The following is a 26,369-nucleotide window of genomic DNA, read 5'->3' as shown; positions in this document are numbered from 1 at the left end:
TATGCTTTGTTCTCAGCAGTAAATGTCAAGCTAATATCCAATATTTCACAGAGCGCTAAGGCCAACGGTGTCCCGCTGGTCTCATCTGGTGCACCATATATCGTGGTGCGACACCTGTAACTCCACTGGCGACGCTCCTAATCACTCCAGCGTTGCGAGACGCCTGCAGCAAGCGCGCCGTCTCTCTTTTTTTTTTTTTTTTTTTCTGCGCAGCAACAGTTGTCTTGCGTGCTACGTCGCACCAACGTGTCACGCCCGCTGTCGTTTACACACCGTCCGAGGACCTCAATCGTAATGCTAAACCTTGCTGTCCACGCTTCGTCGTTCGGGCAAAAACTGCCCAACTTTTATACGACTATAGCGTTATTAGGCCACTTCAGCCACTGTCTGTCTGTCCCGTCCCGGCCGTCTGGCTTCTTTATGCCACTCTTCCAATTTAAAAATTATTTAAAGCTCCCCATTTTCATCACACCGCCGCAATCATGCTGTCATGCAATCGTGATCATGGCACACCTTTGTTATGCCATCGTCATGCATTCGTTGTCACATCGTCGTCTTGATGCCGTCATTCCAACTTCGTCGTGCAGCTCATGCCCGTCGTCGTTACTCGATCGTCGTCATATAGCCGTGGTCCCATTGTCGTCGTGGCGTTGTCGTCACGACGCGTCATCGTCATATCGTCGTCAACATTTGAGAATCATCATCCCATTGCCGTCGTACCGTCATCATACCGATTTCGCCGTTGCATTGATGCAATTTCTTATTTGTCATCCAATCACAACCGTGCTCTCCTCATTCAATAAAGATGACGCCGTCGTTGTCACATGCCATTGTTGTCACTGCGTCGTTGTTCATGTCGTTGTGGTCGTCAAATCACCCTTATTCTAGTTTCGTCATCCGATTCTTGTCAAAGCGTTGTTGTCAGCCATTGCGGTACGTCATACACACTCGTTCCCCATCGCGTTGCCGTTACGTCGTGACGCCGTCATCGCAAGACGATCGTCATAACGTCAGAATTGCCATCCCATTGTCGTCATATGCCGCCGTCCTCATACCGCCTTCGTCGTTCCATCGACGTCACTCCTTCTTCGTCATTTCGTCGTCGTCAAGCAATCGTCCTTATGCCGTAATGGCCCTGGCCAGCCCTGGCGAGCGAGAATCACCACTAGATATAGTAAATGGCTGCAGCATATACAGGGTGTTTCATTTTAGCTGCACCAAATTGTTAAAGATTGCCTGTGGCAGGTATAGCACAATTATAATCCTTGATCTAAACTACTCGACGAGGCGGCCATTACTTCCACGAGAAATAAAAACGCCTAATTGAATAATTATCGTAATTACGTACGCTAATTAACTTGTCAACTAATTATTTTACGGCACATCTTTCAATCTACGAATTATAGCCGCTGAGTCAGCAAGGCCCACTTGGAATGAATTCTTCTCAGGACTGAACCAGTTTCGAGGTATTAATTTTCAAAGTGTCCGACGAAATGCATGGGCGTTCCAGTTAACTTTGTGCTTCAATGCATAAAACAGCGTTTTCCTCAAAAGTTAACTGAACCGCCCATGCATTTCGTCGGACACTTTGAAAATTACTATCTCGAAGTTCCCGGATGACTATCTCCGGATGAGCACATCCAGCGCGACATAGCATGGTACCACCATCGCCAGTCTGCATGCACCCGCCAAAAGCGGCCGGAGTTGGCTTGTCGGGTTGGAATCGCCCTGTCGAGTAAACGCTAGCCCGCCGGGCTGAACGAGCGTCGAGCAGGGCTTGGTTGACCCAGTCCAACCCGTTTGCAGCACGCAAGTAAACGCGGGCGGGTCGGGCCAGCCAACACAGTGACTTGAGCGGGAACACTAAGAGGTTAGCGTTTTATGCGCTGGTAGCGTGAATGGTATCTGGACAAGGCAAAGACAAGCACTGTGCAGTGCAGCCTCAACGTAACAATAAGAGCCATGGAATAGACCTGTTGTAGGCGTTTGAGGGAACAGCACACCCTGTTCGAACGAGTTGATGTCTCGGTTCGGCGCTGCGTACCGCAGTTGTCCAAACCCGTCTAAAACGCCTTTATACTAGACAGTAGCGACACTCCTAGATCTTTGCCGCCGCACCCGAGCCGCTGTCCTGCTCTCTTTCCTCCTCGCTGTCGCCACGCCTGCGCTTCCTGCGCGCTGGATAGCTCGTCCCCACTCCGCAGCGCACGCAAAGGTAGCAAAGGGGCGCCGCGGTGAGTTAGCTGACTCACCGGCAAGGCGTAGAGACGACTCCAGCCGCGGTACAAAGGGGAGTTTATTCCCCGCCGTTATGCACAAAAGGCGCGTACAATATACGGCACTAGGCTGGCAATCGCAGACTACGGGTGAAAGCTCCCGGAAAGTCCGCTCCGCCGCACAGTCTCTTCCGAGCTATAGGTTCGCCGCACGAAGGGGGCCGCTTTGCTCAGAGGAGCGCGGGACCAAATGGGTCCGCACGTCAGACAGCCAAGAGCACCGAAGGTGAGTCTGCCGGGCGAAGGCGCCTGCGTTCCTCGGATGCTGAAGGAGAGAGATGCCGAAGAGAGGGGCCCGCCCCGCGCGCATTGTTCGTACGCGCGGCTATTGACCCTTTTCGCGGTGCTCCCGTGGGCGCTGCCATGTTTCATCACGTGGTGACGCGTCCATTGCTTGCCTCAGCCGCCTCCGTTGCCTCCGCGTTTACAATACAAGCGCGTGACGCCGGCGCGGCGCAGCAAACCGCTGTTTCGACGCGTATCGTAGCCGGTGACTGCGTGCACGACACGAAGCTTTGGGTGACAGCTTTAGAGGCCATGTAAGTGCTTTCAGAGCTCATTACGCCTTGTCCAAACGGCGTGAGCAGCGTATACGGTGCTTGTACTAAGAGCGGGGCTAGAAATGTATTCCAAGCTGTCCAATCTTTCCGCTTATGAAATAAATCGGGATCAGTGTGCTCTGCGTTCTTTATTAGGCAAACATTTTGAACCAGTGGCTTGTCATATTTCTGACTCAGTAAAGTTCTTCGGTGCGGCCACTATCTGATTGTTTATTTTCAGCGTAATCACTCGCGGGTGTGCTCTGCTGCGATAAATTTGTTCTTGCTGTGCACAAGGCTTGGAATTTAAATATTCTGTACTTTGCGGTAGCTCGTGGCAAAGACATATTATCGCTAGTCCCTCGCTTACTCTGTGGACCGGCACGAAACATTCAGCTTCCAACATTCGTGTCTTGTCGGTGTAGTCGCCGTCACTCATGCTTCGGCACACTGATTCAAGTGTGCGCCTCTTCACTCACACATTGGCGATAGGGTGGGCGTAAGTTTTCGTGCGAGTAAGGTTGGATGTGTGTAGATAGCGTGCGTGAAACTTACTATGCCAGTAAGTGGCGCTACTTCATTTTGTAACGAGCGGTACTCACTCCAAAGTGCCGACGTTCCGGAGTTGTAGTCCTTTCTTTGGAGGTTGGCTATACAGCGCAGGCGAATGAATTATATTTTTTATCCTTGAGGAAATCCGTGCATCGCGAAGGGCGGCAACACAGGCAGTCATTATGTAGCAGCGGCGACACAGGTTGATTCCATTCAATAATATGTGAATCACTATTTTTGCAGCGAACTACCGCACACGTATTCCCTTTATCGTGACACATTTTGCAGTATGAATTGGGCACAGTGCATTAGCGCACACCCAGTTGCATTTTCAACAGCTGATCGCACAGTAGCAGGGTAGAAGCAGTAATAGTTTCGTATTCGTGCGCATTCGCTGAGGCAACGTATGGCGCGCGTCCGAAAGCGCCATCTCGTTCCTGTAGAGCTAACTGCTCCGCGAAAAGGGTCAATATAATCCGCGTGCGCAAGCAGCAGGCTCCGCGTCGCGCCGGTGCAGCAGCCGCGGGTAATGTACTACGCTATCCACAATAAGGCTGGAACGGCGCGTCTCCCCCAGCGATCGCGCGGGCGAATGACCCAAGTCGCGCGCGAGAACCGGAGACGGGGTCCGAGGGGTCCCCACAACACAAGCTGGGACAAGTGAGAAAGGCTGCTGCGATCGCGCCACCTGGCTGCATTTCCCGTTTGTCAAGTATTTCGAATATTTCTGTTCGTGTGTCAGCCAGCTTCCGGAGTCGAGAACAGACACTGAACTGATAATTCAAGCCACAATAGAGCTACAGAAGACGAAATGATCGCGCTTTGTAGAAGTCGGTGTTTGTTATAAAACATTGTATCGAAGCCCTACAATTCAATAAGGAATACAAGTGTGAAGTGGCAATGTGGGATTTTCTGGGGGAAGAGGTGGATGAAAAATCGGGGAAACAAAAGACGAAGTTCAAAATAAAAAACGATGGCCACAACAACAACGGCGGCTTACTCTGGCTGCGTGTGTCATCGGTTTTTACAGGACACAGAGAACACGGATAAAACGACAACTCGTCGTACTGCGATTTCCTCGTGCCACATTCGCATTTCTTGTTGACTCGCTGCGCCGCAAACATCTCTAACCACCGTGTTCCCAAAGCAACGCTGGACGGCTGAGAGAGACTTTTTAGGGAAGGGCTCCGAATTAATTTTATTCACCGGGGTTTCTTTTAACGTGCACTCAATTAAGGCTCTTTGCAAAAGCATTTTCACATCGCGTCTTTGTGAATGCGGCCGCCGCGGCCAGGAGTAGAACGTGCGACCTCGGGCTCAGCACACAGCCGAGCCTACGAGTCAGGCTACTTGCTCTCCGTGTACGTAAGCACACATTTGCCTACAGGCGTTCACAGGTCAAGGATGCAGCAGCAAGCGCCTTTCGAAATGAACCTGCACGTGATGATGATTATGACGACCTTAACGTCTTTGGCACATACCCAATCACGGGGATTGGCCAAGAGTCGGGCTGATTTTACATATGTGCTAAGTGAATGTATGCGCCGGCGAATCACCTTTTTTTTTTTTTTTTTTTTTTTCCGTCCCGTCCTTGCTGTTCACAGCATTGTCTACGCTCAGGCGCTGCCGTGCCTTGAACCCTGGAGTGGGTATACATGTTCGTAAGATACAAAGCGCAAACCTGTCTGCAAAAGAATTAGTAAGCTCCGCCTTTTTACTGGTGCATCTTCTCAATTGACGCTAGGCGAGGTCAGATGTCCCCCTACTAATCCCCTTGTCAGAATTTCCCCGAGGAATTTCCCCTGTGCGCTGTCTTGTCAGGCGCGACGAACCATTGCCGATCTTGGATGTTTGTACTTGCGGGCGTTTTGTCCGTGACCGTGGCTTGTTCGTTGTTGCTGAACTATTGGAGCGCCTCTCCTTCGTGCCTGTGCGACCTGTAAACTATTTTCTGAGAGCGCAGACGCCGGAGAGCTGGCGCTGCACGCTCTTGTTGGCTGAGCGCGCTTAACATGTCACTGACAATAGAAGATAATACACGCTGTAAACCCGAATTTCCCATAAGAAGAACAGACACGGCGACAATTGCGACGCCAAGAAAAGAAAACAATTTTTATAAGCTGAACGAGTGTGGGGGTGAAAGGGGAGACTGAAGCCACAGAGACGGCGGCGGGAGTTCAAGTCGGCGTGCTGACGGATGAACAGCGAGGGTAGATGATGCGGAGGCTGATGAGCCTCAGTGAGAGCCGCGCACACCAAAAGTCCTGATCAGGCGTTCCACGTCTGCTGCGTAGCGAATGCGGTCCCTTGGAGAGACGCAAGCCCGGTGTCGGCAAACGGCATCGGCCCAGGCCGCCCAGATGCCATGCTGGAAGCGGAGTTGGCGGTGTTGCCACCAGTGTTCGACGCAGTCAGCCCAGAAGCCGAGCTGAAAGCTGGGCGGGTTGCACCGGGACCGGCTTCTGCAAACGGCTGCGGCCCAGTCCGCCCAGAGGCCAAGCTGAAAGCGGGGTGAGTGGCGCGGGGACCAGTGTCGGCTATCGGCATCGCCACAGTCCGGCCAGGCGTGAAGCCGGAAGCATGGTGGGAGGCGCCTAGACCATTGTCGACAAACGGCGGCGGGATAGTCCGTCCAGACGGAAAGCGGGAAGCGGGGTGGCCGGCTCTGGGACCAGAAGCGGCAAGCGGCACAGTCCGGCGAGTCGCCCAGTTCGAAGTGGGGCGGGTCGCTGTGGGAGCAGTGTTGGTAAACGGCTTCGGCACGGTCCAACGAGACGCCACGATGGAAGTGGGCTGGGCTACGCCGGGACCGGTGCTGGAAAGCGGATGCGGCGTAATGCGCTGACACGCCAGACTGCTATCTTGCTGGGCGGTGCTGGAACCGACCGCGAAGGCCATGGGCGCGTTGTTTTCCGCCTCTTCACCGGGCGGCGGGTGCACGACTTCCGGCTTGGACAGGCCGAACAGGTGGCCGCAGTACTTGGCTTGGTCTATGTAGCCTTGGAAGTACAGTTCGCGCATCCTGAAAAATGCCATGCCCGTTAGCAAGCTGTCGCTGCCGGCCTGGTGTTGCTGCCCGACTCGCTCAACCTGCAGCTGCTCGGCCACTCTTTGCAGACCTCCTCTCAGGTTTCTGCAATCCTTCATCAGGCATTTGATGTCGTAGATGGCCGGGAAAAATATCTGCAGGAGCTCGAAGAACTCGGCTTCACACGCTGGCAGGTTGTCGCCGGTCAGCAGCTTCAGCATGTAAGCAAAGTCATAGCAGCTGTGGAAGGCGACCCACGTGACCTCGTCGGACAGGACCATCCCGGACATCATGATAAGTTGGGCGAACTCGTTAGGGTCGATGCCCTCGGTGTTGTGCCTGCCGAATTGAATCCCGAGTGTATCAGCAGGTCGATTGAGTCCTGCGCGTAAGTGTCTTCAGCGAGGCTGAACTTAAAATTAAATTGCCAGGTGGCGCAATTTGGAGGCGTGTTGCCGTCTTCGTCGAAAAAGGTGAGGCCCAGCTGGATGATCTTGAGAACATTGACGTTGCTGCGCAGCGTTTGGTACTGGTACTCGGTTGCGCTGCGGAACTCCCCGACGGGCTGGACGACCACACCCGGGAACTCTGTGTCCATGGCAATGTACTTGTACTTCTGGACCATTTTCCGGAGGGTTTCGAACTCGCACTCGAGGTTGTAGTACCACACATCGTTGATGGCGCTCGCCGTCTTGTAAATCACCCGGGCATTCCTGCAGCGGCGACGTCGGCCGGTGGAACGGGAAATGGTGGCGCTGTGGCTGATGAGGCTCGGGGGGCCTGGTGCGCGCATGCTTGGCGCGTACCGAACCTCATCGCCTTCATCTTCGCAACGGCAATGCACGCCCAGCGGTAGCCAGAAAATGCGCTGGCACGTTCGCGGGAAAATGTAACGAGCGAACGTTACCGCCGTTTGCCATGGCTCTTGCAGCTACTAAATTACTACCAATATTAACGCCTTCGTTACTACTAAAATCTAGCTCCTTGGTTTGTTCCACCTACTCTCGAACAGCACACCCGTCGCTTGCACGGGCCGTTTTTAGAATATTGATTATTGTTAACAACATTATTGAAAGAGCAATAGAACGGCCGCGTAACTCATCCCTCTAGATATACGTAGTTCTCCGAGATATCCGCACTATGCGCACCCCAGATCTCCCAGGCACACTACAGTGCTGTACTTGTGCTGAAGTTGCTTATTTTCTGTTCATTAGCTAACGTTGGTGCAGCTAGCTTGTAATAGTCAAAATATAATAAGTACAACCCCACAAGAAAAAGAAAGTCCACAGAAGGATCAGAAGAATAAGTTGAGGAGTAAAATCGTGATAACAGGCCATTCGCAACGAAGACGAAAACGACGAGCGTCAGGCACTGGTACACATGTCACTTGTGCAGAGTAACAAAAACAATTCATCCAGTGTAGCCAATCCCCCTCGTGGGTACGAGCCATGTTTTGAGGCAACAACACTAATATTTAGGCTCTACATCTACACGAGGTGGAAGTTTACTTAGCAAGAAGATGCTTCCATGCAATATTTTCAGATTATTTTTGTTCAAATTATTATTCGCAATGGCCTGCTTTCTTCCATTACCTCCTCGATTACTCGCGTTCAATTACCTCCTCGATTCGCTGGTGCTACAAGTGATATCCAGCCTTTACCGCTGCGAAGCGACGTTGCTGTACAGCTCATGGCTGGGAGTGGCGTTAACGAATGCTTACCCAGGCCTGCCTTGTAGCAATGGCCGACATCCCGATGTGCAACTCCTGTAGGCGAGAGGAACTCATCGAGCACCTGTTGTGTGCCTGTCGAGACGGTATGACGTTCAACTCCCCGTCTCTCCATTCGGACAGCTTGAAACCGGCTGGACTCGAGACCATTTTCCGAGTCAAAGATACTCGGACTGCGGTCACATCCGTCGGTGGCGCAGAAAGCTATTAGTGCAGCTTTGTACTTCACCGGCCTGAGTGACCGTTTAAGTTTTAGTGTGCATGCTCCCACGTAGACGCTCTGTTAATTCAATCTCTCCCTCTTTCTGACCCCCTTTCCTTCGTACTCACGTACGTCTACTTGCGCGGCTCGTCACTCACACACAATCACCGTTGTGAAACGAGTGCGAGTGGCTATGAGTGAGGGTACTCATGAGGGAGTGTGCTGACCAATGCTATTGAAAAGTTACAAAAATGCCTCACGCTCGAATCTTGTGAACGAGCTTACAGGTCTAACTATGTTACGCTGCTGGTGAAAGACGCACGATAGCAACGAAGAGCGAAATAAGTGGCGTGTGGTACCAGGGGTTTACAAGATTATAGATACAGTCCGAGAGCGCTGCGAATTGAAATCTGGAACCGTGCTCGTACATCCTAGCACTACACCTAGGCCTGGAGAATCCGTAGGCTCTTTCACGGCGTGCTAGTTCACGTTCTGCTATGCGTCAGAACTCCACGGTGTCCTCGTACGAAATTCTATGAGGGCCATGCAGATACAATGCCAACTATATGCCATCGTTTATAACATGAAAAATCTGAGTATTAGGGACCACGACTGCGTTGTAGCACGAGCAGCTTTTACAGGCAAGTTCTGTTAGTGCGCACGGACGTCAGAGGAAGGTCTTATTTTATGACAAAGGTGATCATTTAAGCTGTATCTAATCGATTGGCATGCATTTACTTCAGCCTACCAATATCGACTGAAACCACAGATTGTAATGAACCTTGAGAGCTCTTTGAGCATAAATTTGAATCCCTGGTTGAGATGCATGTATATACCCAGTAAACATCTGTGAAAAGACGGATAAGCCTTGGGTAACGTTTAGATACGCTCACTAATTAATAAATAACGTCCGTCTTCTCTGCTCTTCAAAGACAAAATACATAAAGAGTACTTGGTAGAATGTGAAATCTCGTTAAAAATATAAAAACCACAATTAAACTATCCAACGACAACTACATTGCTTCTCTGGGCCCTAAGCTACAGGATAATCCAAAAGAATTGTGTAAAAAATTAAGTCACAAGGCAGAGAAAGTGTTGGAATCCCAAGCCTGAGCGTTAGTGGAATATCATTCACGGAGTTTTAACAAATATTTTACGGATTTTTTTTTTCCTGAGTGTACAGCTGTGTCCTACCGGATAACTGACAATTAATGAGCCTATGTCGCCAATAGTTTTCGCGTTTGCTGGCGTGTTTTAGTTGACATCAAGTCCAGTCCACAGTTAATGACATCGAAGTCCAGTACGCTGGGGAACCCGAGGGCGTTCCCTCATACGTTCTAAAGCGTTGTTCTAAAGTGATAGCTTATTACTTAGTTATGTCGTTCACAAAATAACTGGGCAGAGAATATCTGCCTCATGTCTGAAAGAATACCAACATAGTCCTTTATTCACAAAGGTGGTACGAAATTTAGAAAGTTGTACACCAATTTCACTGACTAGTGTCCGTTGGAAAACGATGGAGCCACATTGTGTGCAGTGCAATAATGAAACACCTAGAACAAAGCAGTTACTTCACCGCGTGTCAGCATGGTGTTAGATACGGACCCTTTCCAGGAATCACCCAAGTTTCCCCACCACCTTAAAAAGGTCTTCGCATTCCAATTATGGTGCACCGAGGCGCGTCAACCCCGCTACCGGACCCGTCAGACAGGTTGGCGACTCCTACCTCACGCACCGCCCGTCGAGCTATTGTCTCTCCCCCTGCTTGACTCTTCCCAAAAGTGGAACGGGAGGCTGGCACGGTTCCAGGAAGGGAGCCTTGGTCGAGTGCGAAGCGGTTTTGCAGCTCTGGAGGGCCGTTCCGAGAACATCCCGTCTCCTTCAGCCGAGCGCTTCCAGGCGAGGAGGCAAAGCCGGAGGTAAATCAGCCATCGGACAATGAAGCCCTCGGAGCGTCCCCATTGGCCGAATATGACGGCACTGGCACGGGCCAATACCAGGGGAGGAAAATGACGACACCTGAGCTGGCTCGACGATTGGCCAAAAATGACGGGACCCCGAGAGACCCCGAGAGACCGAAGGGGTTAAAAGAGCGACAAATCAAGGAGAAGGTCAGAGCTCTTCTTGCCACGGGCCGCAGCGTCCGAGATGCTGCCGGCGGTCGATCACTTTATGACTGTTCAGTATTTTGTATTTTAATCCCTGTACATAATGTAAATAAATCCCTCCTGTTTCTCCCAAGTCCGCCTCAACGTCCCCCAACTCCCGCAACCAACGCCAACCAGATATAATAACTGGTGGCAGCGACAAGGATGAACCTTCGACCGAAGCAGGGATTCAATAATGGCTTCAGATCTGGGCTCTCGCGCGCTCCGCAAATTTTAGAATTTAGCCATCATCTTCTCGCTGCATGTGACCTACACATGAACAGACAGACTGTGTGTTCTTGGATTTTCGAAAAGCATTTCACATTGTGTCTCATGTCCTCCAGTTATCTTTTCGTGGCCTGCACCACAGAAATCATTAACTGTATGTGTGACTATCTTAAAAGAAAAAGAAAACAGGCTGCAGAGAGTCGTCATAAACGGGTGCCAATAAATGTCGCGAGGTAACTTCTGCTGTCCCACAGGATTCTGCTTTGGGGCACTTATTCTTCCTGACATTGTTCGAGACTTGACCTGCGAGGTTAGCTTGTACGCGGATTGCATAATTTTTACTATGCTGTTAATAGTTTGATACTTGCCACATTCAGATACACCTGGATTATGTACAGTAAAATGGAATGCAACTTTAAATGACACAAAAAGCCATTTCGTGTCGTTTACACGACACAGTGCCTGTTGAAAGGTTGTCGGAGTTGGGCGTATTTGGGCGTACATTTCGCTTCTGACATCACCTGGACAAGGCATCTGCATGCAGCATACGCCTGCGAAAGGGTTGAAGATGATGAACTTTATTCAACACTCCACTGAAGATTCTTTACTTTTCGAATATACGACCCATACTCGTGCGGTATGGGACCCGCACATCTAATCTTATCAATATGCTGGAGTATGTACAGAACCGAGCCACCAGATTTGTTGCGCATGATTATGATTTTCACCAGTAGTGTGAAAATCATTTTTTTCTCAGCTCGTTCAGGCTGGTCGCTTCGAAAAAAAAGCGCAGACACGTGAAATTGAAGACAATGTATAGCTTGTATTTTCACAAACTTCGGGTGAATCGAGAACTGCATGTTCTATCACCGTATTTGGTGATGTAAATCACCAAGTGATGCTTGGCGCGCCATGATCATAATTGCAAAATACGTGAGATATATTGCTGTACTTGTGTTTTTCAGGCGTCCTTTTTCCCAAACATGTGCACTATAGCAGCATGGAACCAATTTCCCCAGTGAATTACCAACTGTCGAACCCATGCTTCTTTCAAGGCCATATTGCACGGGATTGTTAATTAGATACCGCCTAATTGTTTTCCTTGCGATCACTTACTGCAGTTTATTCTTGCAGGGCAGAACTTATTCTCTGTTCCAGAGCATTATGGACTAGTTGCCGTATCATCTCTCCTTCGCATAATATTGCCTTTATACTGTTACTCCTATGAAGTCCTTGTATAATCATTTATGAGATGATCAGACATATCTGTACTTGTGTTTTCCCCTGCTGCTGCAATGCCATATTGGCGCTGCAGAATGTGCTGAACAAATAAACAAAACACAACGTTCAGCCGAGAACTGCGTTCCAAATAAAAAAAAAAAAAAAGAGAGAGCACACACAGCGCTAGCACGGATAAAGATCGAAACTGCGCGTCTTTATCGGGGCGCGTCCATGGTTCTCGAAAGGTGGATGCATGGCTAATACGGCGGCATCACAACGCACCACGCAGGAAGAAAACGCACCCGTTGCGGGTTCGCTCCCGGCTGCGGCGGAATTCCAATGGGGGTGGAATGAAAAAAAAGAAAAAGAAAAACGTCCGTGTACCATGCATCTGGGTGCACGTTATAGAACCGCAAGCGGTCAAAATTAATCAGGGTCACATTAAACTCGTCGAAGGCGAGGACCACGTTGAAATTTCCACGGTCCTAACGGAGACTCACCAGTCGTGGTCCACGAGAGATTCGACAAACGCCGGCATGCGCTCCCGCGCGAGCGCTTCGCCGCGCCAACACGTTTCTGTCAAATAAGCCGTGGGGCCGCCGTCCCCAAGATCGGACACCTCATCGTGCGTCGAGAGGACAAGAGGCTCGCACCAGTGTGCCGACGGCACCGCCCACGCGAGGCCACGTACGCGAGAGCACTTACGAAATGCTCCTGAAAGACTCATGTCGGGAAGTACATGCGTCCCAAACCTTACCATGTACCAGTTGTCAGTCATCGCACTTGCTGTCTATAGCAATAAGCTCAGAATTGGGAATGGCGCTAAAAAAAAAAAAAAAAAAAAAATGTGCGCCCTGTTGCGAAAGCCCAAGTCCGAGCGGCCACGAAGCTTCCATGGATGGTGCCGTGCCAGGAGAAGGAGATATCCAGTGAGATCAGAGAACTGTTTTATATACAAATTTACATGTGGTATTTTACAAGAACGGGCTCCATGATATTGAAGCCGTCTACGTGCTAACATCTTTGCATGTTCTAGCGTTTACATCTCCGAGCCTCTTTCAGAACACTCAAGTCCCGCTTTTTATCCCTTTGGTCTCCCTCTTTCACTCGACGAGGGAATGCGCTTTAGTTCTTCAGCCAATGACAAACTTCGACCAGTTCGCCATATCCCGCACAAGATGTGCCATCGTTTCCCGCCGGGCTCCGCCTCCAATCTTGCCTGATCGCCTCCGCACACCGGCAACGGTTGACACCTTGGGAACAAAACGTTGATGTCGTTCCCATGGGAATGCTTGACGCTGGCCCCTTGCAAGAATTAGTCGCCTCTCCGTGGCGGTCAGTTCGCGGAAGCCACCATTTCCAGGGAGGGCGGTGGCTGTTGTCTCGGAAGGGGGCTCCAATTTGGCGCGTCACAGTCGGCGCCGGGCCTCGTCTCGTAGTTCGGGCGGGCGCTGGTGCTTCACGGAAACACACCAAGAGCGACGTTGCCGTTTCAGCTACGCCCGAGGCCGATGACCCATTGCAGCCTGGGGTCTAATTGCTCATCCATCAGTCCCAGGTGACTGACGGTGACACTTCCCGGTCGCGAGAAACGACAAGCTTGAAGACTACTTGATATGTTCACGTCTGTCGATGAGGCCTCCTTTGTCCCGAAGGACCGCCAGACACAACAACCCTCGCTGTCCGCAAACCCTTGCTACTGCTGAGAGGCTAGCTTTCCCGCAAAGTTTATACGTTTAGGGCTAAGTGTGCTTTACAGGCGAATTTCGCTAGCAGCACGAAATCATCGCCAAATTCAGAGCAAAATCGCCCAGTATTCTTAGATTAGACAGAAACAAATGCTAAGAACCGTGTTTGCTCCAGCACAGCCAGTAATATATTCGATTTAATTCGAATATTCGTATCCAACCGCATATTCGAATATATTTTTTTCGAATCGAATACGAATATTAAAAATATAATATCCGAGCTTCTCGAATATTCGAAAACCCCTACTATAAACATCATAAAATTCAGCACGAAGTCACCCCAATATTCTTAGATTATAGTCGGATACAACTTAAGTCGGCAGTGAAGCCCTGCTCACGCCCTCATAATCGTCAGCCAATGTTCCTCCGCGAGGCTGCAAATAGTTCGTACTTTCCCTGTTACCTAAATAAGGCGGTAACCACAACAATAAAATTATAAGCGCGTAATTGTATACGTTTTCACTCGTATATTATAGTGGAACGTACAAGTACAGCTGTATCAAATATATACGACACTATTTTGAAAAGGTCGCATGACGACGATTTCGTTTGCTTCCGTGATTAGCTGGCGGAGTTACCTTTGTTGCCAACTGCTGTTTTTTTAAGTTGTATCCTAGTATGGATAGAAACAAATGCTAAGAACCGAATATCAGAACATTTTCGAATATCTATATTTCGAATCGAATACGAAAATAAAAAATATAATATTCGAACTTTTAGAATATTGGCAAACCCCTACTATTAACCTAACTCACCCACCCCTCTGTCCACGGAGGGCCCCAGACCCCAGTCCTCCGCCACTAAAATTCAACACATTTCTCTATTTCTGTGTGTCGTCGTCTTATTTGCGCTTCGTCGTAATCGACATCACCCAATTCGCGCAAGCTTACACCTCACTGCAGATCTAAAATTGGGACGATTATGAATAGCCGCGACATTAGGGAGCTTTAGGTATTGCGTACGCAAACGGGTTTGGGTACACAAACAGACCTTTGCGTATATATACGCAAAGCGCCACGCCCGGCTTGCGTCCTTCGGCACTCCTTTGGGGTTCTTTTGTGTACCTTTTCGCGTTCTCTTGTGAGCCCGGCGGTTTTCGTCCCCTAACTTCGCGTACGCAAAATCTAAAACTCCTTATTAAAATTAAACTCTGAGGGTTTACGTGCCACAACCAAGATATGATTATCAGACACGCCGTAGTTGAGGACTCCGGATTAATTTAGAGTCGTGACATCAGCGGTAATAAACAAGAAAGAGGAGGAAATAATCCGAGTGTAAACGTTCTGGCAACAGAAAGAACTGTTATTTGTTCGAGTAGGGCATGCAAATTAACACTGTCGAGCATCACACACCACCCACAAACAAATTAACCAGCTTGATGAACAGAACCAGTTCAGTCTCGCCGTTAGCGGGTTCTTTCCAATGGCTTATACAACACTTCGAACACGAGTTCTGACATCTCATCGATTCAGTTACCTAAGAAACTGTTTACTGCAAAACTTCACGTTGAAGGAGCTCACAAAAAAAAAAAAAAAAAAAAAACGAGATTCAGCTTTTAGTTATTCGTGCTCATTTGCGCAGGTCAAGAAGAGGTGACAATTTTGATTTTACCGCGCGCTAGGCAGCCCACTTAACTGGCATGGAAAATTAAGTTTTTGCTAAATGCTTAATATTATACAGTACCTGACGTCATTAAGTCTTGTCTGTCGACTATCTCAGCAGGAGACTTATTAGCGTCTGCTAATGTAAGAGCATCGAAAGCTGCGTTTCAAACAGCCAAATGACCGACGTGGCCACACATGTCAAAAAAAAAAAAAAGGGGGGGGGGGGGGGGGGGACAGCGTCGCGCACACATCGCCAAAGCCTGTCTCCGAAATAGCCGGCTCAGCGCGGGGTTTCAGCCACGATAGAGAAGGTCGCGCAGACGGAGGCCTACACTCTAGCCAGCGTGGAGATCACGGCATCAGCGAAAAACTTGTGACTGCTGCGCAACGCGGAACTGTGCCACTGGCCGAACACGCATTTTTTAGAAGGATCAATACAAGTTCCCTGCCCATTTTCTGACTTCGTGGGGAAATACCTCGAAGTGGGCAATTCGATCGATGGCTATCGAGACGCCCAGCCTCCGAGAGCTTGAACTGTTGATTGTGAGCCTATCGTCATATTATCCGTGCTCACATTAATGTACGTGTGAGCTATACTGTAATCAAAAAATCGCGGCGACCTAGCATTTACATGCCTACTTCACAAACAGCGGACGTTCGCGAATTCAGGTTGGCTTGCGGTAAGCATGCGCGAACGAACGATGGGACAAAAACGAAGACGATACGAGCAAAATGCTGTTACAGGAGTTTTTACATTGACCTTTTGTCGATACCAAGCATCATTTTCACAAGGAAAGTCGTCTTTCAGTGGTCCCACATAGGTCTGCTGACTGCGCCCAAGCGACGACGCACAAGCGTCAAAACGCCTGCGGACCACACTTGTATCACAGAACACCCATCTTGTATGCATACACGTTACAGCAAGAAAGCAACCGATTACAATTACTCCTTTCAAAAGTGTACTTGGTTACGATTACTAACTACTGCCCCACAAAAGTAATTGAGCAATAACTAAAAAAGTAATACATTATTTTAGCGTTACATTCCTCCCTACTTTTATTAACATATTGCACAAATACAGCAAACAGAAAGAGCTGGCCTGGCTCTTTCAATGCGTCCGCTGCAACATTTCACACATTGTTAATCTTCACTAAGTAGTATTCTTTTTCGAAATCTTATTCGGTAATCTTCCCTCGTTTTCTTGTGAACACATCTGCGATGACACTGAAAACTCGCTCAATGTGCGCGCTGGAGAGAAGGGCTGTGTAGTAACGTATACGAACACCTTTCTCAAACGATCGTGGTTACTCAATGTCGCGATGCTCAGGTCTGGGTCCTCTATGAAGGGCAGTGTTTCATTGTCGCTGGGGATAAGTGAAGGCGTTCGCGACAGGGCCAGTGAAAAACTGAAAAATCGTATTAGTTGATTCCCTGGCATCAGCGTCCGAAGTGAAAGTCGCTATCGAGCCATTTCAATTTGTCTGCTAACATATTTGGTGGACCTGCTCTCGGAGTGTGTGTGTGTGTGTGTGTGCGTGGGGGGGGGGGGGGGGGGGGGGCAGGTTAGCGCGCGTCTGCTTTTCTAACGTGGCCGTGACTTCGCATGGCTCACAGCGCGGCTGAACCCATACGCAACCCGCGTGCCCTGCTTTAGAGGTAATCTAGCTCGTGTGCAAAACGTGGGCGCATTCCGAGATGGCGTGGTGTCATGTGAACTGTCTTCCCGCGCGTTAAGTACCGGAGGTTGCGTAATCTCGAGTTTCGGAGACGCGTTGAAGCGAGTCAGACCAAGCATTCGCTCCCCACTGCCGGCGCTTTTCATGATAGCGTCCTCCCACTGCCAGCAACACCATCAGCCACGGGGGCGGAGCGTACGCGACAGTGGCTGGTTTCGCATAATTCGTACCGCCGATGTGAAGATATCGTCGACACGGCATGAAACCGTATCTTTCGTCACCGACTCTCAAATCCAACTATATATATATATATATATATATATATATATATATATATATATATATATATATATATATAGCCGCCAGCATATTGAGAACGAAAAGAGGCCCGCCGCATCATAGCTATGTCTCAAAGAACCGCCACTACACAAGCGTCAGGCAGGGCACCGCAAGGCAACGCTGCACCGCACGTACCCACACCACGTGCTGACAGACCGGTGGCTCGTGCTCGAGGATCGGATGAATGGCACGCGACAGGAGGTCAAGAAGAGAACAACATTCGAAGAGGCGACGCTCACAGGCGTTTTTGTTGAGTGTTGAGTCTCTAGAGTTGCGAAATGCGAAAACACCCGTGTACTTAGATTTAGGTGCACGTTAAAGAACCCCAGGTGGTCCAAATTTCCGGAGTCCCCCACTACGGCGTGCCTCATAATCAGAACTGGTTTTGGCACGTAAAACCCCATAATTTAATTTTTTTTTTTTTAGTCTGTAGAGTTCACGGGCACAGGTTCGCCCAGAATAAATCAGTTCTATTAGGGACAGTTGTCGCAACTGTTGGTTACAATATATATATATATATATATATATATATATATAGCGGGATCTGCGAAATAACTGAATAGTAAAACCTCGATATAACTAAGTCGGTAAAATCGGAACTTTCCTTCGTTACAACGACATTTGTTGTATTGAAACTCAACCTTTTATGCAAATAACTAAAGTTTTGAACCTCGATAGCAGTCGTGTAGCCAGTCCAGTATGAAACTTGCAGTACCCCGGTGGCGTCACTTGCATCAGTCGATGCAGCCACACATGAAAGCTTGTGCCAGTTGTTTCTCAGCACCGGCTGTACAGGCGCCGAGTGCTCAAAACGGTGCTTAAGAGCCTACAGACTCATGACAACGCAGTCTTCACAACCATATGAAATAATAAAACATTTTAAACATCTACTAGCGCGCATACAAACTTCGAACTTCCCAAGAACTGCCATGGCCATCGTGTTTCCACCGCAAGTTTGGGATCCTTGACGTATAGCAGAGTGCACGCAGTGACAGTAACACTTCGCAGGAGCGCCTTGTGTTTTCTAACGGATATAAAGGCCGGTGATAGTGCTATTTGAGCACTGTTTTATACAGGGCGTTTCACTTTACTTGGGCCAAACTTTAAAAATATGCAAATGCCACGTAGCTGGGCAGAACCAAGGTAATGTCTGCCGTTGCTTGGACATACTCAGATAATTTTTTGCATTGCTCCTCATTACATAATTAGTCTTAACTGATTAATAAACTTCTCAAATATTATAATTATATGAAAAGCATCAATGAGAAAATTGTGGAGGAACATAAAAACTCCCGATACAGCTTTCTGTTGCTCGATACGTGCTGCATAAAAGCCCGCGAATACACGCAAAGTGCCTCGAACAGCCAGTCCCGCGGCAATTTTGCGTGTATTCGCGGGCTTCTTTCACGCTCTGAAAAACACTTTGACGTAGCACGTATTGAGCAACAGAATGCTGTATCGAGTTTTTAATGTTGCTCTACAATTTTCTCATTGACACTTTTTATCTAATTATAATATTTGAGAAGTTTATTAATTAAAACTACTTGTATAATCAGGTGGAATGCAAAAAATAATCCAAGTATCTCCAAGCGACGGCAAACATTACCTCGGTTCTGTCCAGCTACGTAGCACTTGCATATTTTTAAAGTTTGGCCCAAGTTAAGTGAAGCAGCCGGTGATAGCGCTATTTGAGCACTGTTTTCAGCATGCAAAATTATGAGCGCCAAACCCTACAAGGCGGGCTGCTTAGCAGTGGCGCACCGACGGGGGGGATTCGGGGGTTGTAACCCCCCCCCCCCCCCCCCTGAGGCCGACTTAACCCCCCCTTTTGTTTAACCCCTTTTCTAATCCTTACGCATTTGAGTACTGCAACTAAGATGTAAGACGCGCAAACGTCTGCACACTAGCAAAAAGTGCATTTTTTGACAATTTCCCGTGATGAAATCCAAATTAGTGCTGTTTAGATGGTATTGGCCAACTGTCTTTTTTTCTCCAGATAAAGAGATAAATTCATACCAGTCTGCTGGATGTCCTAGAAAGTCCGTTGCTGACGGTGAGAGTGGACCTGTGCATGCTTTAAGCATTCTGAAAGCCGGGCATGACAACACATTGCCATTATTTACCTTTAATCGGTAATGTCGTCGAGTTGCTCTAGACGTACTTACGCAAAGAGAAAACGAGAGACGAGGCAATAATACAATAATAGTGAATAATTCTATTGGAAGGAAGACTTGGCCTGCAGTGTGGCCTCAGTGGGGAATGGGATTACTGGCCCAAAGAAAGGGGGGGGGGGGGGGGAAGGGTTGTCACGCCAGAGTCACTAATTAGAAACTCACACGTGTAGGATGCCAGCGGGCGATGAAGACATCGCCTTGGCGCGCCTGAATGACTCAAGGCGCACCATGGCAAAATTAAAACGTACACGTCATAATCATCGTAATTTATTAACCCTTAAAGACCCCTTGCGGGGCATTACATAAGGGGCAAGCAAAGACGTCAGCATGAAACAACGATCACCACAGTAAACAAAAAAGTATACAAGTATACAAATAGCATAGTTACATGCCTGATACATACCATTTTCACCATAAGCGTATTCACCGGGGACGGGGAGGAGAGCAACACAAAGTATGCCATTTACCCACTCACTTTTGAAAGCGGGCACTGTTGGCTGAACGCACAATGGCAAATCCAATTGAAGATTATTGTGGTTTTTTGGCGCAAGGGCCAGATGTGGCCAAAGAGCGCCAAATGGCAAATCCAATAAAACATAATTTTGATAAATCATAATTTACCCCTAATGTTTCACCATGCAGTAAGTTATAATCAATGTAACTATAAAAATAATTGTCACTGACACATTTTCAGCCTTTCTTTTAATCCAATGGTAATCCACGCGCGCGCACACACACACACACACACACACACACACACACACACACACACACACACACACACACACACACACACACACACACACACACCTTTCGCATTATTTCTATCTGTTGTCTTCATATAGTTGGGACTAACAAAAATCGGGCCCCTCGGTTCCCCTTCTTCTCTTTCATATATACACACGTTTGTATGAGCGTGCATTCGATAACTAGTTGGCATGTACATGAGATATATTTTTTGGTGCTTGGCTTAATCACTTCTACGAGAAACTTTCACGCATCCAGACCAGTTCGTTGTACCTGTGCTATGATACATACTGCAATACTAACAACGCAAAGACCGTATGACTACGCAGACAGCTAGCTTTTCTTTCGACGTAATGGCTCAGTGAACCCGGTGTGTCTTACGGCGAGCACGATAACTCATCTGGTAGACGGTAATAGAGGCACAATGACCGTGCATTTCAGCGACGCCTGTCTCCGATTATTAAAAACCAGATTTGAGAATTCTTGCTGACCAAGTTTCTTAGCAGTGGAGGACATCAAAGTTTCTGCGATAATTGCTAACGCGATTTTTCATTTACAATTTCCACCAGTTAAAGTTTCAATTAATGGCTTCCGAGGGCATGCTGTAATTGCAGTATTTACGCGAACATGTACTGAAAGCATAAGCTTTCCTGCTGGAAATGCAGTGCCTAGCACGAGTTTCGAGAAATACCATACAGACTAAACTACTGCCGCGAAATGCATTGCTGTTCCAGTTAAGTTTTCCGTACTGCGTTTTCCCCTAGTGAGGAATTGTTAACGGAAATAGCAACGCATCCCACTGCAGAATTTAAGTGCTCTTTCTCCAAACTGGCGCGACGCACAGCGTTTCTAGCAAAAGGTTATGTTTCCAGTACTGCAATTTCAACATGCCATCTGAAGCCATTAATTGAAATGTTAATTAGTGAGCCTCTGCTTAATATTGCATTGACGATTATTGCACAAATTCTGATGTCTGCATTGTCATGTTTTAAAATCGCATCACACAGCAACACATCTTGTCACCACGTACTATTCAATGAGACAGTAAACATATCAAAAGTCATCATTCAAACATGGAGGAAGATCACAAGATGCGCCACAATCACAAATGCTGCACATATTTGCTCTTGGGACTTCTCTAGGTAGCACCCTAGCTTATTTTCATGTATATTGCCCACACTTTTTTTTTTAGCAATTGATGTGTTTGTATCGGAATATATCTGTGCTTTTCTTCTCGTTATGGTTGCTATTTATGTGTAGTTCACGTTTTCTGTATTCGCACTCAACTTGTTCTCTTCTATATTTGTTTATTTATCTTATTTATTTATTAGACTTTTATTTGACCAGCATATTAGTACCATGGCATTGCTTTATTTTGCTACCATATAGTCATTCTTCTCACCACCTAACGTTGACCGGAGTTCCCAATATGGGATCCTTATATTTATTTCCCTAGATTATGCAGTTACAAATTACCCTAAAGTCTAATACTAAGTGTTAATACACACACACACACACACACACACACACACACACACACACACACACACACACACACACACACACACACACACACACACACACACACACACACACACACACACACACACACACACACACACACACACACACACACACACACACACACACACACACACACACACACACAGGGTGATGTTTTCATGGAAGTTTCTCGGCTGACTTCCGCATCCTGAATATCTCCCTTGCCTATTGTCATATTAGAGCCGACCCTCACATCAAATTTATTCTTCCTTTCGCCCCTCTTTCTTTTCTTTCGCAGCGAATTTCCAGTGGCACGACATCAGTAACGTTAGGTACTGTCGGGAGAAACTGCGGCCAATCTCTCAAAAAGGCATGCGGGCTTACAAATTTTTAGATGTTTATGCTGCATACTGACTACCAACGAAGCGCGACATGGAAGATTACATTCTTGTAGTGCTTGGAACATTACAATCGCTACATTATCCGTCGAAGCGCAACTGATAATGTAGCGATTGGCACACAACCGTTACATTATCCCAGCCCTGGAGATGTTAGCCCAGCCAAGCACAGGATATTGGCTAGACTAGTTTAGGGGCTGTGCATAAGCTCATGTTCTCGGAAAGAGGGGGGTTGGGAATTTCGAGAGGAGGTTCGCCAAATAATGGACAACTCCTCCCTTTAATCTGCTCAAGTCCCCCGTACGAACAACCCTTGAGAGGTTTACTTACGGTGACCGACTTATGCGGTTACGGGTTACCACTTATGCCACACATATGGCACAGCATGGGATTAGCCTGGCTTTTCTACCATAAGAGAGAGGCTTAGTGCAAGAAGAACAACAAATTTTTTTTCCGGATGAGGGTGGAATATAGAGAAAAGAGATGAGATCACCAGGAAAGTGGTACAGTGCGTAAGAAAGGTGTGAAGGCAGACAGAGAGCATGTGTGGAGCAACTGCGAGAGCAGAGTTCACGGCAGGAGGGAGCGCGACATTGAGAAACACACACCGGTGGTCCTGATTAGGTATGCAGAGTCAACGCAGCACAGCTGGGCTCTTGAAGAGGAGCAGGTGCACTGGTGGTAAGCACCGCGAAGGCCATCAAGATACAAATTTTGTGCAGGAGGGTGCAGGCTGGACAGTGCTACCAGCTTCCTCAACAATGTACACGTTACCATTCGAGTTGCTGAACGCCGGGCCCAGGCCATAGAGATGCCCGCAGTACTTGGCATCATCAATGTTGTCTTGAAAGAAAACTTGTCGCATCTTGAAAAAGGCCGCGGCAGTGAGCAAGCTGTCACTGCCTGCCTGATGCTGCTGTCCAACACGTTCCACGTGAAGCTGGTCCGCCACCTCCTGTAAGCCTCCTCGTAGGCTTCTACAGCCCCTCATGAGAAACTTGACATCATAGATGGCTGGGAAGAAGATCTGCAGGAGTTCAAAAAACTCGGTCTCATCTGCAGGCAGGTTCTTGCAAGTCAACACCTTCAGCATGTAGCCGAAGTCGTACCCACTATGAAAAGTGAGCCACCTGACATCCTCGGCGAAGGCCACGCCGGAAGTCATGAATAGTTGTGCAAACTCGTATGGGTCAATGCCTTCCTCATTGTGCTTCATGAACTGTATGCCTGAACTGGTTAGTAGGTCGATGGAGTCCTGTGCATACATGTCTTCCATAAGATTGAACTTAAAGTTGAACTGCCAGGTGCAGCAGTTCGGGGCTGTATTACCAGCTTCATCGAGAAAGGTGAGACCAAGCTGGATGATCTTGAGCAGGTCTACATTGCAACGAAGTAGTTGATATTGGTAGTCTGCCGCACTGCGGAACTCCCCAATGGGGCGTGCCACCACCCCTGGAAACTCTGTGTCCATGGCAATGTAGTTGTACTGCTGGACCATGTACCTGATGGTGTGGAAAGCATCCTCCAGGTTAGAGGCCCACACGTCTTGGATGACAACGGGCCGGCTGCTGGCCACCAATCCATTTCTGCCTGTGCCAACACCACTGCCAGCAAAGTTGGCTCTGGGGTTGTTGTACATGGTGTAGGGGGCAGGCATCCTCACCATCTGGCCAGGGCTGCGGCCTCCACCTTCAGACGTATGATGGCCACTCCCATGCATTGCTTGGCAGGAAAAGTAATTGCATTGAGCATAACAGAACTCAAGCATCTTTCGCTCTATTTGTCGCAATTACATGCAAAAAAGGCTACACGTTTGCATGGTGACAAGCTAACTAGGCAAAGCATCTTAAAGGGACTGGCAAGCGTAGAGAATGTGCAATGAAATTATGGTCTGCACGAAAAGACTATATGCCACTTTGTTGGAAATAAGCACGATTCTATCTGATAAATGAGAGTTTGAGACAATACTCTGTGATAAATGAGAAATTTAGACAACACTATGATAAATGAGAGTTTGAGACAACACTATGATAAATGAGAGTTTGAGACAACACTATGATAAATGAGAGTTTGAGACAACACTATGATAAATGAGAGTTTGAGACAACACTATGATAAATGAGAGTTTGAGACAACACTCTGTGGCATAGCGCAAGACCTCACATTAATCTGCATACCTTTGTCAGTCAACTGCACCCTGCCTTTAATAAAAATTATTTGCTACAATTAACACTCCTCCAATGTTACTGTGAACTATGCATATATAACCTTAGTTAAATAACAAAAGTGGCAATGATTTCACTCTATTGTCACACCACGAGCCGTGTAGTAAATGTGGCCCACTACTCGGAGATCTTCACCTGCCATTTCAGATTATACATTCTCTACTTCATTTCTCTCCCTTCCTCCCTCTGCTCATAGCATTCTGCAAATGCCCAACATCAGGCGCACAAGAATGTTACAACAAAATACTAACTTTAAGCATTTTTGAAAAGCCTACGTATAAGTTTGCCTTTTATATGATCCTCGTTGCTGTTTAATCCGAATATAATGAGCCCTTGTGGTGACCAAACTTTTCCAAAGTGTTTATTCCTCCTTAATAATGAAATGCACTGCATTAATATTGGACGGGACAAAAATAACCAATCACGAAGTAAATAAATGTGCCTTGTATTTAGAACCGTGAACAAGCTGATTAAAGATTTTAAAGTTTTCATGTTAGGGCCCCGATAATCAGCTGACGTGTTTCCTTTTACCTGTATGGTCAGCATGAAATGCCATCAGCTTAAGAAAAAAATTACATGAGTACCTAAGCTCTTCCAGCAACGTTTGCAACCATAACTGTGCCCTGCACCTGACAGCCATGTAAGACAAGTGCCCTAAAATACCTGGGAGAATTTTGAAACGTTGCAGAACTACAGCCCAATTTCCAGCAAAGCTGTTAGTGTAACTAGCCAATCAAGCAGTTAATCTCACGGCACTTTGAAACCTCGAAATGATTTAGGCAAGCAATGAATAAAATTTTTGTGCTTTCCTACAACACACCCAATAACCCTCAACTTGTAGCTTTTACCCCCATGCATCACCTCCCACATTCCCTCCAATTTTTAGCATGCTGCAAATTCTGGTTTTCTTAGACGGTTGTGGACTGATGTATAAATGGCACCTCTGGTATTTATGAGCGGATCTAGTCACAACAGCAGCTACAACAGCAGCTTTGTTGAAGTATTTCGGCTTGAATGCACTTGTCCCGAGAGGATTTCTATTGGTAAGCTGAAGGAGTACAGCTGCATTTCTCAGTGGTGACTCAATGATTCCACACAATAAAAGTGAATATATGCCACTTTATCATATTAGTATTCAAAAAGGGAGCTTAAAGGGGCCCGAACCACTTTTATCGAAGTGGAGAAAGACATTTGAAGTGAAAATAGGCTATTTTAGAAGTACTTTGCCGCAAAAAGTACTTCAATGCGTTCAGCAGATGCGGAATTATTGGGAATCAAACACGGCCTTAACTGTGCTCCCGTTCCTTCTTCAATGCCTTGCACTGCGAAGGCTACGGCGAGTGGGACGGGGCCACAACACTTCGCCTTCGAAATGTCACCGTGGAGTCCAGTTGAAATTTAATTTTGGATGTTAAAGCAGACACCACGACTTCCGATTTTGATGCCTACAACGCGCTAAACGTAAGCCAAACACGGTTGTCCTCAGCGAGCCACAGCAGCACATGCTACCCGCGGACTATGTTTTTTCACCAAGCCAGAGGGGTGGTTCAGGGCCCCTTTAATTGCCGTTTCTTTTCTGAATTAGGTCTGTTTGATTTTCACCCACTCATTAACATGGAGTCGCATTATGGACAATTGTGGCCTATAACCTAGTACCTATTTCACTGAGGCACTACTGGAGATAACAGGTTATTGTAGTGGCCTGTTGAACAATAGATATTGTTAATAAAGCCATAACACTGTTTCCCACAAGTTCATTTAACTGCTGCCAAAGCCACATAAATTTCCATTTTCTCATAATTACGTTACATAAAATTGGAGCAAAATTACGGTAAATTTTCACCACTGCGGGCATAGTATAGACATAAAACATGAGAACTTGCTTAGTGGAGCAGGTTACGTCGCTTAGGTAGTCATAATTTAGAGGCTGCAAAGCAATCATGAAGAGCCCTGTGCATGTTAAGAAACCACTTGTTTGCTCTTAATGCTCCAGTTCGGCTTTTAATAAACAAAAGCCTTATAACGTACCATGT

The 26,369-nt window shown here is 47.6% G+C and overlaps 2 protein-coding genes across 4 annotated transcripts in view; both read right to left on the bottom strand.

Moving 5' to 3' along the window:
- Positions 1–4,728: 4,728 nt before the first annotated feature.
- LOC119438229 (uncharacterized) lies at positions 4,729–7,383 on the bottom strand. Its single transcript, XM_037704771.2, is given in 2 exon segments — positions 4,729–6,747; positions 6,750–7,383. Coding segments are annotated over 2 exon segments (1,551 nt in total). The 5' UTR covers positions 7,189–7,383; the 3' UTR covers positions 4,729–5,635.
- Positions 7,384–22,538: 15,155 nt separating this feature from the next.
- LOC119437018 (CCR4-NOT transcription complex subunit 7) overlaps positions 22,539–26,369 on the bottom strand; it is a 41,072-nt gene continuing 37,241 nt past the window's right edge. For all 3 annotated transcript variants that reach the window (XM_049660183.1, XM_037704075.2, XM_037704076.2), the window contains one exon: positions 22,539–23,833. In XM_049660183.1, coding sequence (XP_049516140.1) covers positions 22,812–23,831 — 1,020 coding nt within the window. In that variant the 5' untranslated portion in view covers positions 23,832–23,833 and the 3' untranslated portion in view covers positions 22,539–22,811. The remainder of the gene's footprint in view (positions 23,834–26,369) is intronic.

Source organism: Dermacentor silvarum, chromosome 1 (genome assembly GCF_013339745.2).
Source record: "Dermacentor silvarum isolate Dsil-2018 chromosome 1, BIME_Dsil_1.4, whole genome shotgun sequence".
Taxonomy (NCBI): domain Eukaryota; kingdom Metazoa; phylum Arthropoda; class Arachnida; order Ixodida; family Ixodidae; genus Dermacentor; species Dermacentor silvarum.
Note: the sequence above shows the minus strand (reverse complement) of the source record. Positions and strands in the feature narration are given on the sequence as shown.